The 12,958-nt window shown below is 37.0% G+C and overlaps 1 protein-coding gene across 2 annotated transcripts in view; it reads right to left on the bottom strand.

Annotated features, from left to right (window-relative positions):
• Window positions 1–12,958, bottom strand: part of LOC126812111 (uncharacterized) — a 79,367-nt gene that overhangs the window by 56,751 nt on the left and 9,658 nt on the right. Inside the window, exons 2-3 of one of the 2 annotated variants that reach the window (XR_007675813.2) lie at window positions 10,665–12,241; window positions 9,043–9,509 (exon numbers count right to left, since the gene is read on the bottom strand). Coding sequence is in view for 1 of the 2 variants with exons in the window: in XM_050538359.2 (XP_050394316.1) it covers window positions 10,665–10,720 (56 nt within the window). In the remaining variant the exon portion in view is untranslated. Of the gene's footprint in view, window positions 1–9,042; window positions 9,510–10,664; window positions 12,242–12,958 lie in introns of those variants that run through there. The other variant, XM_050538359.2, reaches the window with a different exon arrangement.

Raw genomic sequence — 12,958 nt, 5'->3', positions numbered from 1 at the left:
GTTAAGGACATATGCAAATATAAAAAATGATATAAATAGATGTGATAAGAAATCGAAAACACAGAAAAGCACTAACAAATCTAAGAATAAGCGCACATAAATTGAAAATTGAAACAGGGAGATATTTAAAATTAGACGTAAACGATCGTTTGTGTAATGTATGTCAGGAGGTAGAAGACGAAATTCATTTGATAACAAATTGTAAAAGACATGACGAAAAAAGAAAAGAACTGTTCAGATTAATTCTAGTTCGGGAACCAAATTTTTATAAACTGAATGATTTACAACAATTTAAAATACTGATGATGAATAAAAATGCAGAAATTTTAAAATGTTTAGGAGCTTTTGTATTCAATTCGTTCATGTCTTTGTAAAGTTGTGTATCTTTGTATAATTATGTACATGTATGTATCCTTTGTTTTTTTCATGCACATTTCTATTATTCTTATTTGTATATGCACAGAACTTTGTAAGGTTTTTTATGCAATAAGGTTTCTTTTTCTTCTATATTGGGGATCACGTGGCTAAGTGGGTAAGACGCTGGCTCGCTAGCCTGGAGGTCGTGTGTTCGATCCCTGCATTGGCAGAGAAAGTTCATTCAGATTTTCCGGCGTGGTTCCCCCTTGTCAGTGATGCATGACGGGGGACCTGACAAGGACAGCTGTCTAGTCGTTCGGATGGGACGAAAAACCGAGATCCCGTGTACACATTGGCGTGCACGTAAAAGATCCCTTGACCGTTGGAATTCGATATAAGAGTAGGCTATAGTGCCGCTGCCCGGGCAAAATTTCCCTCATAGCACACTGTATGGCGTATGCCCGTCTTCATTAGCCCAGTATAGGAGCAGAACAGTAGGACGTTAAACCCCATTTCATTTCATTTCCATAAATATGTGCGCTTATATGTAATTTAAAACATTTGCTACTTGCATTATACCGTAGCGCTATCTGTGATCTTTTTATATGCTAAGTGCAAGTGTGAATGTGTTTGTGGGGTCTATGTTGTGGCTAAGTTCGGGTTTCAAATAACAGACATTTGACACGGTTCATTAAAATATAGAGAAACATGTGTGTTCCATAAACACAGTTATTAAATTTAGAACATATTTTCTTGTATAATAGATAAGACTTTAATTGGAGAGTTACATGTATTTCAAATTAAGAGCAGGTCACGAGTTGACAAAGCATTCTCAGACTTTGAGTAAATCTGGGAATGCTTTCTGAACTCGGGGCCTGGTGTTTTCGTCTTGTCAAGGGTGGGTGGGTGGGGGGTGTAGCTACCATATCCCTTTAGTATATGTTTAATAGTGTTATTTTGTAAAATGTATAAGGGTAGAGTTTGATGTCTACTTTCGGTTTCACTGGTTTTCGGAAAATCTTACTGGCGGTCTTAATCCGAGCCTCGGTTTGAGAGTTCGCGGTAAAAATATAATGATGGCGTGTTGTCATTTCCAAGTGTGGACGGTTTATTCGGTATTTGTTTGAGGATGTGACCCCAAACAACTTGAAAACCAGTGAATTCCGTGAATTTGTTAATGTGCGGTTAGATGCGGATATCTAAACCCATTCAGTAAACTGTTTTTCTAATACATATATGATTTAGTATGTACATCGGTTGACTGTTGTGAATTTCACTGTGTTTCAAATATGGGATAGAGTTCAGCGGTTATTATTCTAATAAACTTTGAACTTTTACTTTGTTTTGAGTTTAAATACACTGTGCAGTGGGCACATGAAGTTTTCAAGTTGTAAGCGGACCTACATTAAGACTGGTGTGTTTTACCATTCAACAGTTGGTGTGTTTTTATATGACGTAATTCATGTTTTGGTGCTTTATTATTTTGTTGACATTAAGGCCTACTTGTGAACTTAGTATGGATCTCGACATTGACAAGTTCCCGAATGTCTCTAGGAGGAATGAACTTTATAGGGAACGAGATATATATCTCACACAAGTCCGAAAGCTCAAAGAAGAGATTCGGTATCTTATAACTACTAAGGACTCATTTTGTAATATTGAGTATAGGATCTCAAAACACGAAAGTGCGTGGAAGAATTTTGTTCGATGTCACGAGAATATTTATAAAGATTTGGTGGACACGGAAGATGAAGACGCATCTCGTCAATTATACGAGAGTGAATTGTTACAGAAAACACAATTTGACAAATTGACAATTTCGTGGCAAAACGATAAAATGAAGAAAAAGTCTGATGAGAATTCATTATTCGGTAGTGTTGATAGTCACAATTCAAGCTCAGTTCGTTTGAAGAAGAAAGAACAGTTAGCCTTGGCTAAGCTTAAGGTAACACAGTTACAGAAAAAACATGAATTAGAACAGAAAATGTCAGAATTAAAGCACCAATCAGAGTTAATGGAAGCAAAAATGGAGGAAGAACAGGCAGAAGTTAGCCTCAAAGTTTACACGGATGAAGAATCTGATGAAGAAAAAAGAAAAGATGTGTCTACTGTTCCTTATGTTAATGACTTTGATAATTTTGAATCTCCCTTAAAAATGAACTTGCAAACTAGTATTGCTAATGCTAATTCTGCCATGTATGCTAATAATGTATATGTCCCACCCCCTCCTGTTGAACAATTTAATCCTGTTAGTGTTGTCTCATCGAGTTTGTCAGCCTCTATATCAGATAGTTTACCTATAACTGTCTCCAGTAATTTACCTGTGTTTATGTCAAGTAGTGCCTATTGTAGCTCTAATAATTTACCTTTGTTTACATCTGTTAATATTCCTTCATCTATGCATGATAGGCCTTATACTGTTTACTCTATGCCATATGATAGATTTAATCATTGTTTACCTGTTCATACAGCAGAAAGTACTGGTGTAAACACTGCTACTTATTTTAATCCACATGTGAATAATGTTGTTCGACCTTATTTCACTGTACCACCGCCTGTTAGTAATATTTCATCAGGGCATTTTCAATCTGCTGTGTCAAATAATATGTCTGTAAATCATATTGATAATAATCATAATAATAATCCGTTTGTACTTTCTCAACGAAATCCTATCACAATGCATGAACATATTAACCCTTTACCTAACTTACCAAATACAGGTACAGGTTTATTAAATTATAGTTTAAGTTCTGATTTGATTCAATTTGATGATGATAATAATGTAAACGTTGATAATGTAAATGTAAATCAACAAGTTAAGCAGTCCCCAAACGGTTATGTAAATTCTTCACATAACAGTGACATGATGACAAAATTGTGTGAAGCTATGTTAACACCAAAGTTGGAATATCTACACTTTGATGGGAATCCGCTGAAATACGCATCATTCATTCATAATTTCGAAACATGTTTAGAAAGCCAAAACTCAGACAGTTCTAGGAGACTGCAGTTATTGATACAACATTGTACTTTTAAGGCACGCGACGCGATAGAAAGTTGCGTAAATTTACCACCCGAGGAGGGGTATGTCACAGCTAGAAAAACATTACTAGAAAATTTCGGTCGATCACACATTGTAGCAGACGCTCATTTGAAAAAACTTGAGAATTTATCCCCAATTAAAGTCGCAGACAGTGCGTCGTTGTTGGAGTTCGGACGTAATTTGGAAGACACGTACAGAGTATTATCGGGAATGGGACCAGAATATGTGACAGATTTAAACCATATTAATACAATCAGATCATTAAATAAAAAGTTGCCTTTACATATGAAAGCCAAATGGGTAGAAGTAGCGGGTAAAATCTTGGATAATGGTTCTCGCCCAAAATTTAATGATTTTATGCAATTTATAAAGAACCGTGCGAAGTTAGTTAACAACGAATACGGAGAAGATTTACTTTCTAATAATCACAGTCATTATAATGATAAACTTAAAGATAATAATAATAGTAAGCAACGAAAATTTTATAGTAGGCCTGTAACTACACTTGTAACGGAGGAAAGGAAGCCTTTGTTTAAACCAAAGGACACTGTTAGTAAGCAGGGTGCTACTAATGTGAAATGTTTACATTGTTCTATGTCACATAATATCTGGAATTGTGAAAAGTTTCTCAATATGTCTAATCAAGATCGTGTTAAATTTGTCTTTGAGAACAGACTTTGTATCAGCTGTTTACGAACTGGTCATGTTGCTAAAGTTTGTGATAAAACATTTGTTTGTCAAATTAAAGGCTGTATGAGGAACCATAATACACTATTACACGGTGCCGATTTTTCTGCCTTTAGGAAGGACATTACAACCGAAAACACTAACCTAAAGGAAGTTGCAAGTAATAGATCGGTTACAGCCGCTACTGGGGCTGGCGTCCCTCGCATTTCTTTAGGTGTTATACCCGTAAGACTAAAAATAGGTCAAGGAAAATCCTTTACGACTTACCTCGTACAGGATACTGCCAGTGAATTAAGTTTATGTGCTGAAAACAACGTGGAGATCCACGAGAATGATGATACCCAAAAACTTACCTTGACTGGTGTGACCGGTTCAACGGAAATTACCAGCCGAAATGTTGATATTGTTGTTTCATCGTTAGACGGAACTGTGTCGTATAAACTAGAAAATGTTAAAACTGTTAAAAACTTACCTATTACTAAAAATTGTATCCCGATGACGGATGATATCAAGAGTTATCCCCATTTAGATGATATTTCGTTGGGACACGTCGATATTCCTGAAGTAAGTTTATTAGTTGGATTAAAGGAGAATCCCAGTTTGTTTATCCCCCTTGAATCTCGCTCTTCAGGAAATGAACATGATCCGATTGCCGTTCGGTATAATTTGGGATGGATGATTCTTGGACCTTTAAATGACTCGAAAAGTTGTGATGATTTTACAGTAAACTATTTAAAAGTCGAACCGGTAACAGATTCGGATGAACTTTTAAAACATCAACTTGATCGTTTGTGGACCACAGATTTTGCTGATCTTGAAGTTGATAATAAAGTAGGAATGTCGGTTAGTGATAAGCGAGCTCTGGAAATTATAGAAAACAGTTTAACTAAAGTTGATAACCACTACCAAGTAGCCCTTCCGTGGAAAAGCGTGACTCCCTATCTTCCAAATAACAGGACCGTGGCTGAAAACAGACTAAACGGGTTAAGGAGGCGATTTCTACGAAACCCAACGTTATTTGATCGGTATAAGGATACCATTCAAGGTTACATCGACAGTGGTCATGCTGAATTAGTGCCAGCAGAGGATGTGAACACGACATCGCCAGTTTGGTATTTACCGACTCACCCGGTAACACACCCTTTAAAACCTGATAAGGTCAGGGTTGTGTTTGATTGTGCTAGTATATTTCGCAATACATCTTTAAATGATCAATTGCTTCAAGGACCGGATTTAGCGAATCAGTTAACTGGTGTTCTCTTACGATTTCGGCAGGATAAGATTGGTATTGTTTCGGACATCGAGGCCATGTTTCACCAAGTCCGTGTGGACCCGAAGGACTGTGATGCTTTACGATTTTTGTGGTTTAAAGACAGTGATTTGTCTAGTTCTGTTGAAGAATATAGGATGATTAAACATATTTTTGGTGCAACATCTTCTCCCTGTATAGCGAACTTTTGTCTGAAAATGTGTGCCAAAACTCATGAAAGTGAATTTAATCCGGAAACAATCTCGACTGTTCTAAATAACATGTACGTGGATGACTTAATGAAATCGGTAGACACTATAGCAAATGCAACCAAGCTGTATCACGAAGTGACCGAACTTTTGTCTTTAGGTGGATTCCACATAACTAAATGGTGTAGCAATGATAGACAGTTCTTAGCCACCATTCCGGAAGCGGAGAGAGCAAAATCCGTTGTTAACCTTGACATTGAAAAGTTGCCAACCCAAAGTACTTTAGGTATCAAGTGGAATACCGAATCGGATTGTTTTGTTTGGGAAAATGCTGATAAACTTTCTAATAGCGCATTAAACAAGCCTATGACTCGTAGGGGTATTCTTTCTGTTGCATATTCACTGTTTGACCCCCTCGGATTTGTTGCGCCCTTTCTTATGAAAGCCAAACTATTGCTGCAAATGTTAAGCAGGAAACAATTAGGATGGGATGATTCAATTCCAGACATTGATAAAAATCAGTGGATTAGATGGTTAAATGATTTGAATCGTTTATCGGAGATTAAAGTTCCTCGGTGTTATAAATTACAAGACTCAAGTGATATTGTAGATATTCAGTTACATGTTTTTTCGGATGCCTCGAGAGTAGGGTATTCGTCAGTAGCCTATTTACGATGTGTAGATAGAGATATGAACATCCATTGTGCTTTTGTAATGGGCAAGGCTCGGTTAGCTCCATTGAAGGAGATATCAATTCCTCGGTTGGAATTATCGGCTGCTGTTGTGTCCGTGAAATTGTGTCACTTGATAAAGAGTGAAATTGACTTTGAAATTAACAAAGTTGTGTATTGGACTGACTCAATGTCGGTTCTTAAGTGTATTAACAATAAAACTAAACGTTTTCACACTTTTGAATCAAACCGGTTAACCGTTATTCATTTAGGTTCAAACCCCTCTCAATTTAGGTACATTGACAGGAACATTAACCCCGCTGACGACGGGTCTAAAGGGTTAAAGATGAAATCGTTTATTCAAAACGATAGGTGGTTAACGGGACCTGACTTTTTGTATCGTGATGAGTTGTTTTGGCCGGATAAAGTGAACATTCCTGAAATGATGGATACTGATCCAGAAATACGTAAAGAAGCTCAAGTGTATGCTACGGTTAATGTCCCGGACAGAACTTTGTTTGATAAACTGTTTGAATATTTTTCATCTTGGTGGAAATTAAAAAGAGCTGTTGCTTATCTGATACGTCTAAAGACTATTTTAAGAGACAAAGTGTCGGAACGATTAAACGGGAGTAAACCAAGACAGTTATTAAAATATTTGTCTGTACAAGAAATAAGTTATGCCGAATCGCAAATAATTAAATTTGTCCAGAAAGGAGATTTTCCAAAGACGTATAAAGCTTTAAGTTTAGAATCTGAGTCTAATGAATCGTCATTAAAGGAAGTTGGATCTTCGTTGGTTAAATTGAATCCTCAACTGGAAAATGAACTGTTATGCGTTGGAGGTCGATTGGAGAATGCTTCAATTGATGGATTGGCGAAACATCCAGTAATTTTGCCATACAAACACTCGGTTACGGACTTAATAATTAGAGAGTGTCATGTTAGTGTCGGTCATATGGGACAAGAAACGGTTCTTGCCACTTTAAGACAGAAGTTTTGGATAATAAAAGGCCGATCAGCGGTAAGACGGATACTTTCAAAATGTGTAACCTGTCAGAGGAGATCTAAGCCAACCGAAACTCAGTTTATGGGCAATTTACCGAAACAAAGACTTGTTGCTGATAAACCACCGTTTTCGTGCGTTGGAATTGATTATTTCGGACCTTTGTTAGTGAAACAGGGACGAAGTGTTGTGAAAAGGTACGGCTGCCTTTTTACTTGTATGACTTCAAGGTCTGTGCATATAGAAATTGCACATTCACTAAACACGGATTCTATGATAAATGCCTTACGGAGATTTGTTAGTGTTCGTGGTCAACCAGAGGAGATATGGAGCGATAATGGTTCGAATTTCACAAGCGCGGATAAGGAACTTAAAGAGGCACTTAAGGATTTTAATCAGTCTAAACTCTCTAGATTTTGTGTTCAGCGGAATATAACTTGGAATTTTAATCCACCTGCGGCCAGCCACATGGGTGGTGTGTGGGAGCGAATGATTCGTTCAGTACGCCAAATATTAAAATCTGTATTAAAGGAACAGTTAGTTTCGGATGAAGTTTTATTAACTGTTGTAGCTGAAGTGGTGTTTATCTTGAATAGTAGGCCGTTAACGAGAAACAGTGATAGTGTTTTAGACGACGGGCCTTTAACACCAAATCATTTGTTGCATCTTAGATGTAGTAATAGTTTACCCCCTGGTATATTCGAAAAGAAGGACTTATATTTAAAACGTAAATGGAAACAGGCCCAATATTTGAGTGATGTTTTTTGGCGCCGATGGGTAAAGGAATATTTGCCTACATTATTGGAACGATCTAAGTGGAATCACGCCAAACGTAACATTTGCATTGGGGATCTAGTGCTTTTAGCGGATGATAATTACCCACGCGGTCAGTGGCCCTTGGCTCGAATTGTGGAAGTATTTGTGTCTAAGGATGGGTTTGTGCGCACCGTTAAGCTTAAAACAAAAGCAACCGTTGCGACTTGTGCAAAGCATCACAAGGATGCTAATATTAAAGATGGTTATGTGGTTCTTACTCGACCAATTCATAAAGTATGTTTACTTGAATTGGACGAACCTGTTATCTTAGATAATTAGTTATTGATGTACATGTATGTTAAAGTAACTGTTTGGAAATCTGTAATTTGTATTTATTATTGAGTTAGCCATAAGAATTAAAATGGTAGCTAATTGGTTTTTTTTGTACATAAAAATGTTTACTGTCATTTTTATGTAGGGGCTGGTGTAGCTACCATATCCCTTTAGTATATGTTTAATAGTGTTATTTTGTAAAATGTATAAGGGTAGAGTTTGATGTCTACTTTCGGTTTCACTGGTTTTCGGAAAATCTTACTGGCGGTCTTAATCCGAGCCTCGGTTTGAGAGTTCGCGGTAAAAATATAATGATGGCGTGTTGTCATTTCCAAGTGTGGACGGTTTATTCGGTATTTGTTTGAGGATGTGACCCCAAACAACTTGAAAACCAGTGAATTCCGTGAATTTGTTAATGTGCGGTTAGATGCGGATATCTAAACCCATTCAGTAAACTGTTTTTCTAATACATATATGATTTAGTATGTACATCGGTTGACTGTTGTGAATTTCACTGTGTTTCAAATATGGGATAGAGTTCAGCGGTTATTATTCTAATAAACTTTGAACTTTTACTTTGTTTTGAGTTTAAATACACTGTGCAGTGGGCACAGGGGGGGGCTGGATGGCCTAATGGTTAGCGCGTGTGCGTTGTATCATAAGGTCGGTCATTGAGTCAACTTTCGATTCCCTGTCCAAGAGAGAGAGACAGAGAAAGAGGGCGGGGGGGGGGTAACTTTCACTCGACACAAACTCGGTCATTTCGGGACTAATATATGGTTCAATTTTATTTAGGGATCTTTAGCAGTGGGAGGAAACCGTAGGACCCGGAGAAAACCCACGAGGTTGGAAAGGCGACCCCACTTCGCGTCACGTACAACCGGTGTTAATCTAAACCACGTCAGTTGACTCAATGACAGACATTATGATACAACGGGCCATCACCCCCTCCCCACTCCTGTTCAAGTTCCAAGACAAATGGTAAAAGCAGATAATAACAAAACAAAAACACACCATAATAATAGTCTAAAAAAAACACCTGTCAAAACGTTGACAAGAACTTGAATCCAATTCCATTCCAATATAATTTTTTTTCCAAAATAAATGTAAGCTGAGTATTGGCCCATGGTGTGTCAGTGGTTCGCGTAGTGAAGAGTTATCTCCCCTAGGTTTGGAACCACTGGATTGCAGCTTATTTCTGTTATTAAAAGTGTGATAGTTTAACAAGTTAATTATTATATTACATGCTATATGTGTTAGGTTATAACAGCTATTAGTCATGTGACTCGTGTCCATACGATTAAGTTTAAACTCACCAGATAAAGGTTGTCTCTAAACGAATGGGCGGTGCAAATAAATCACTTTTAAAGTCGAGCTCGATACCTAATTTGGAGAAGGGTATTCTTAAAACTGGCTCAACTTAGCCATTTTAAAATCATGGAGTCATATGTGGATTTGAATACTTTTGGGGGAATTGAGGTAGGGGGGGGGGGAGACATATAACATAGCGCGCTGACTCAATTAACTCGGCAAAAATTGTCTTTTAAGAGATACAATCATCAGAACAATCACAATTTGTTGACATATTACCAACTTAATATTGCGGAATCCATCGTGGTACTGACCCATATAGGCTTCCATAATTGTGCGATCAATGCAGACGAGTTGGTTACTAAAGTTAATTGATGAGAAAAGAGAAAAGAGACAAGATCCAGAAGCATATCGACATACATACCAATTACAAGAAGTTAAAACTAATATTCCGTTCAAATGCGCAAGTTAGGATCGTTTAAAAACGCCGGTGATCGTTTAGCCAGCTTAAGTCTAGTGCACAACCTGCTGCACGTCTTTTGACATGCATGGATGGTAGGTTTTGGTATAGCTGGCACGCACGGGTTTACAAAAATGTCCCCAGGAGACTGCTCGTAGAAGCATATACGTCTGATTGTGAGCTAGAATTAAGCCTTGTCGTCTGAATGCAAAGTTAGAGCAAATAAACTAATTTAATTTTCTCAGCTCACTACATGTCTCCGAGAAGGCTTCATTTGTGTAACCTGACTTATGTTGGCCGTTTAAACGGGTTTACTTAAGATCGCCGCTTCCGGCTAGTTTTGGACAGTAATTCGTCACTCGGCAAACCTCGGAAGATTCCAGTATGTAAAGTAACGGATTTGCCGAGTGAGTAATTCGTATTCCTGGGGAAAATGGCGGCATACGTTGTCCCCCTGCACTTACTATTAAGCTTGTAATAGGTTTGAACGCTATATGAACCTGGTTTACAGATGCCGGTGACTTTTAACTACCTTAAATATAAGTATCTGAACAGTATATTATTTTAGACATTTTTACTTACCACAATGAAGAAAAAAGGCTATTTGTAGTGGTGGTTTTATTGTTAGTCGTCTTCATATTAACTTTTAGTTGGATTCAAATCTACGTTTTAGACACTGTTCGATGTTATTGGATGATTTCCTGGAAATAATACGTTGGTCTATGACTTATAAAATACACGTAGATTTCAGTTACATCTACATGTAAGTAAATCACTTCTTAGGGTCTTGCGATACAGCTCTTGTTTCTTGAAAAACAGGAAAAGCTTTTTCGACACTGTCCTACGACATAAGACACTTGTTGGTTATTTTAAATTCAATAGCAACAATTATCCACCACAATAGTAACCAATAATGATATTCGTGAACACTATACATGTATATAAAATTAATAATGCCAATAATATTATTCTCGGATCTCTCTAAAGCAATGTTGTCATAATAATCATATCCTTTGGCAATTTCACAGAAATGTAGTCGATATTTCAAAGAACAATCCTATTATAGAATACAGTTTCGTTAACTACTAAGGAAACGTAGTTAATATTTGTATATTCCAAGTTCCAAATAAAACTGGCCAATATTAACTCTGGTTATGATAGTGTTTACTTGCGTTTTCTGGGTTAATATTAACTCTGGTTATAACAAGGTTTACTTGAAATTTCTAGATTAATATTAACTCTGGTTTATAACAAGGTCTACATGAGTTTTCTAAGTTAATATTAACTCTGGTTATAACAAGGTTTACTGGACGAGTTTTCTGGGTTAATATTAACTCTGGTTATAACAAGAACTGGTTTACTTGACAAGTTTACTGGGTTAATATTAACACTGGTTATAACAAAGTCTACTTGAGTTTTCTGAGTTAATAATAACTTTGGTTATAACAATGTTAACCTGACGAGTATACTGGGTTAATATTAAAAGTTTTAGCAGGTGCCCGAAGTTTATTTAACGTTTGATATAATAATAACTAAGTTTGTATCCTCACATCTTTATCATGTACAGCATCTGGTTTTGTAGCTTGTTTAATCGTTTATGAAATCCACCTCATCAACAAGTACAGTCATAAGTCTTCATATAACCCTTAATTCATCTAAAGTCTAGATCACATATTCCAGAAACATAAAATTCCGTATACAACGCTTAATTGTTTTGAGGTATATTTTTGAAGTTTCCTATCGTTTCGACGTGTTTTTCCACTAACTTAACACGTTTACATATATTGTACACTTCCTTGGTTCCTTTAGATTATTTACTACAATAGAAGAATCAACACCAGATCTGACCATTTCTTCCTCTGTGGTCTTTATTATAGATCGTTGAAGCTACACAACTTGGGGATATTTATTTTAAACTCCGGATTTAATTCAAAATTCTCCCTTTTCTGGGTGTCTGATTTAATAATTACACGCTTCACTTTTTTCCAAATAAATGTTTCAGTATTGGTCAGTGGTACAATAACAAAAGTGTCAGTCGGTGTTTGATGTTTGATGTTTAATCCATATAGTTTATATCTAATATAATTAACTCCTCCATCATTACGTATCATCACTCGTTTCCTAATATCCTTGATCGCTCGACAACACTGTGTCGTTCCCTGGAAAGAAATTTAAAAATATAAGTAAAATTTAAAGCCGTGAGAGTGACATGCGGATCTATCACTATCAAATGTGTTTTTATTTAACAGCCGCGTGGTGTATGTAGTGTATATAATTAATGCTATGGCGACAGATGAGCACAGTTGTCTGTTAGTGCGGTGGTGTAGCCAGAACACTTTTCATGTGTTTACTGAATTTTAAATAATTAGGTTCTTACGGTTAATGATCTACGTCTACGTCATTTCTCAAGTTGACTTTCCCACCGATGATGGTTCCGCCCTTATGTACCGGATGTTTATAGAAAGAGAGGTAGAGAGAGAAATGGGGTTTAACGTCCACTCGACACAAACCAGGTCATTTCGAGACTAACATATGATTCAATTGTATTTCGATAATTCGCTTGCGCGTAGGGGTCTTTAGTAGTGGGAGGAAAACGGAGGACCCGGAGAAAACTGACGAGGTTGGAGAGGTGATCCTACTCCTTGTCACGTACAACCGGGGAATCGAAACCACGGCAGTTGACACAATGACAGACCTTATGATACAGCGCGCACGCGCTAACCATTCAGCCATCCACCCCTCCCCCCAATAAGGAAAGGTGTGTTGGCATAATTTCAAGTAGAATGGAGAAGAAGTTTGTCAGATCTATATTTCGTTCCGGTTGTTTTTTATATTTTCGATAGCTTCCTCTACATGAAGATCTGACCGATTGTAGA

The sequence above is a fragment of the Patella vulgata genome, chromosome 2 (genome assembly GCF_932274485.2).
Source record: "Patella vulgata chromosome 2, xgPatVulg1.2, whole genome shotgun sequence".
In the NCBI taxonomy this organism is placed as follows: domain Eukaryota; kingdom Metazoa; phylum Mollusca; class Gastropoda; family Patellidae; genus Patella; species Patella vulgata.
Note: the sequence above shows the minus strand (reverse complement) of the source record. Positions and strands in the feature narration are given on the sequence as shown.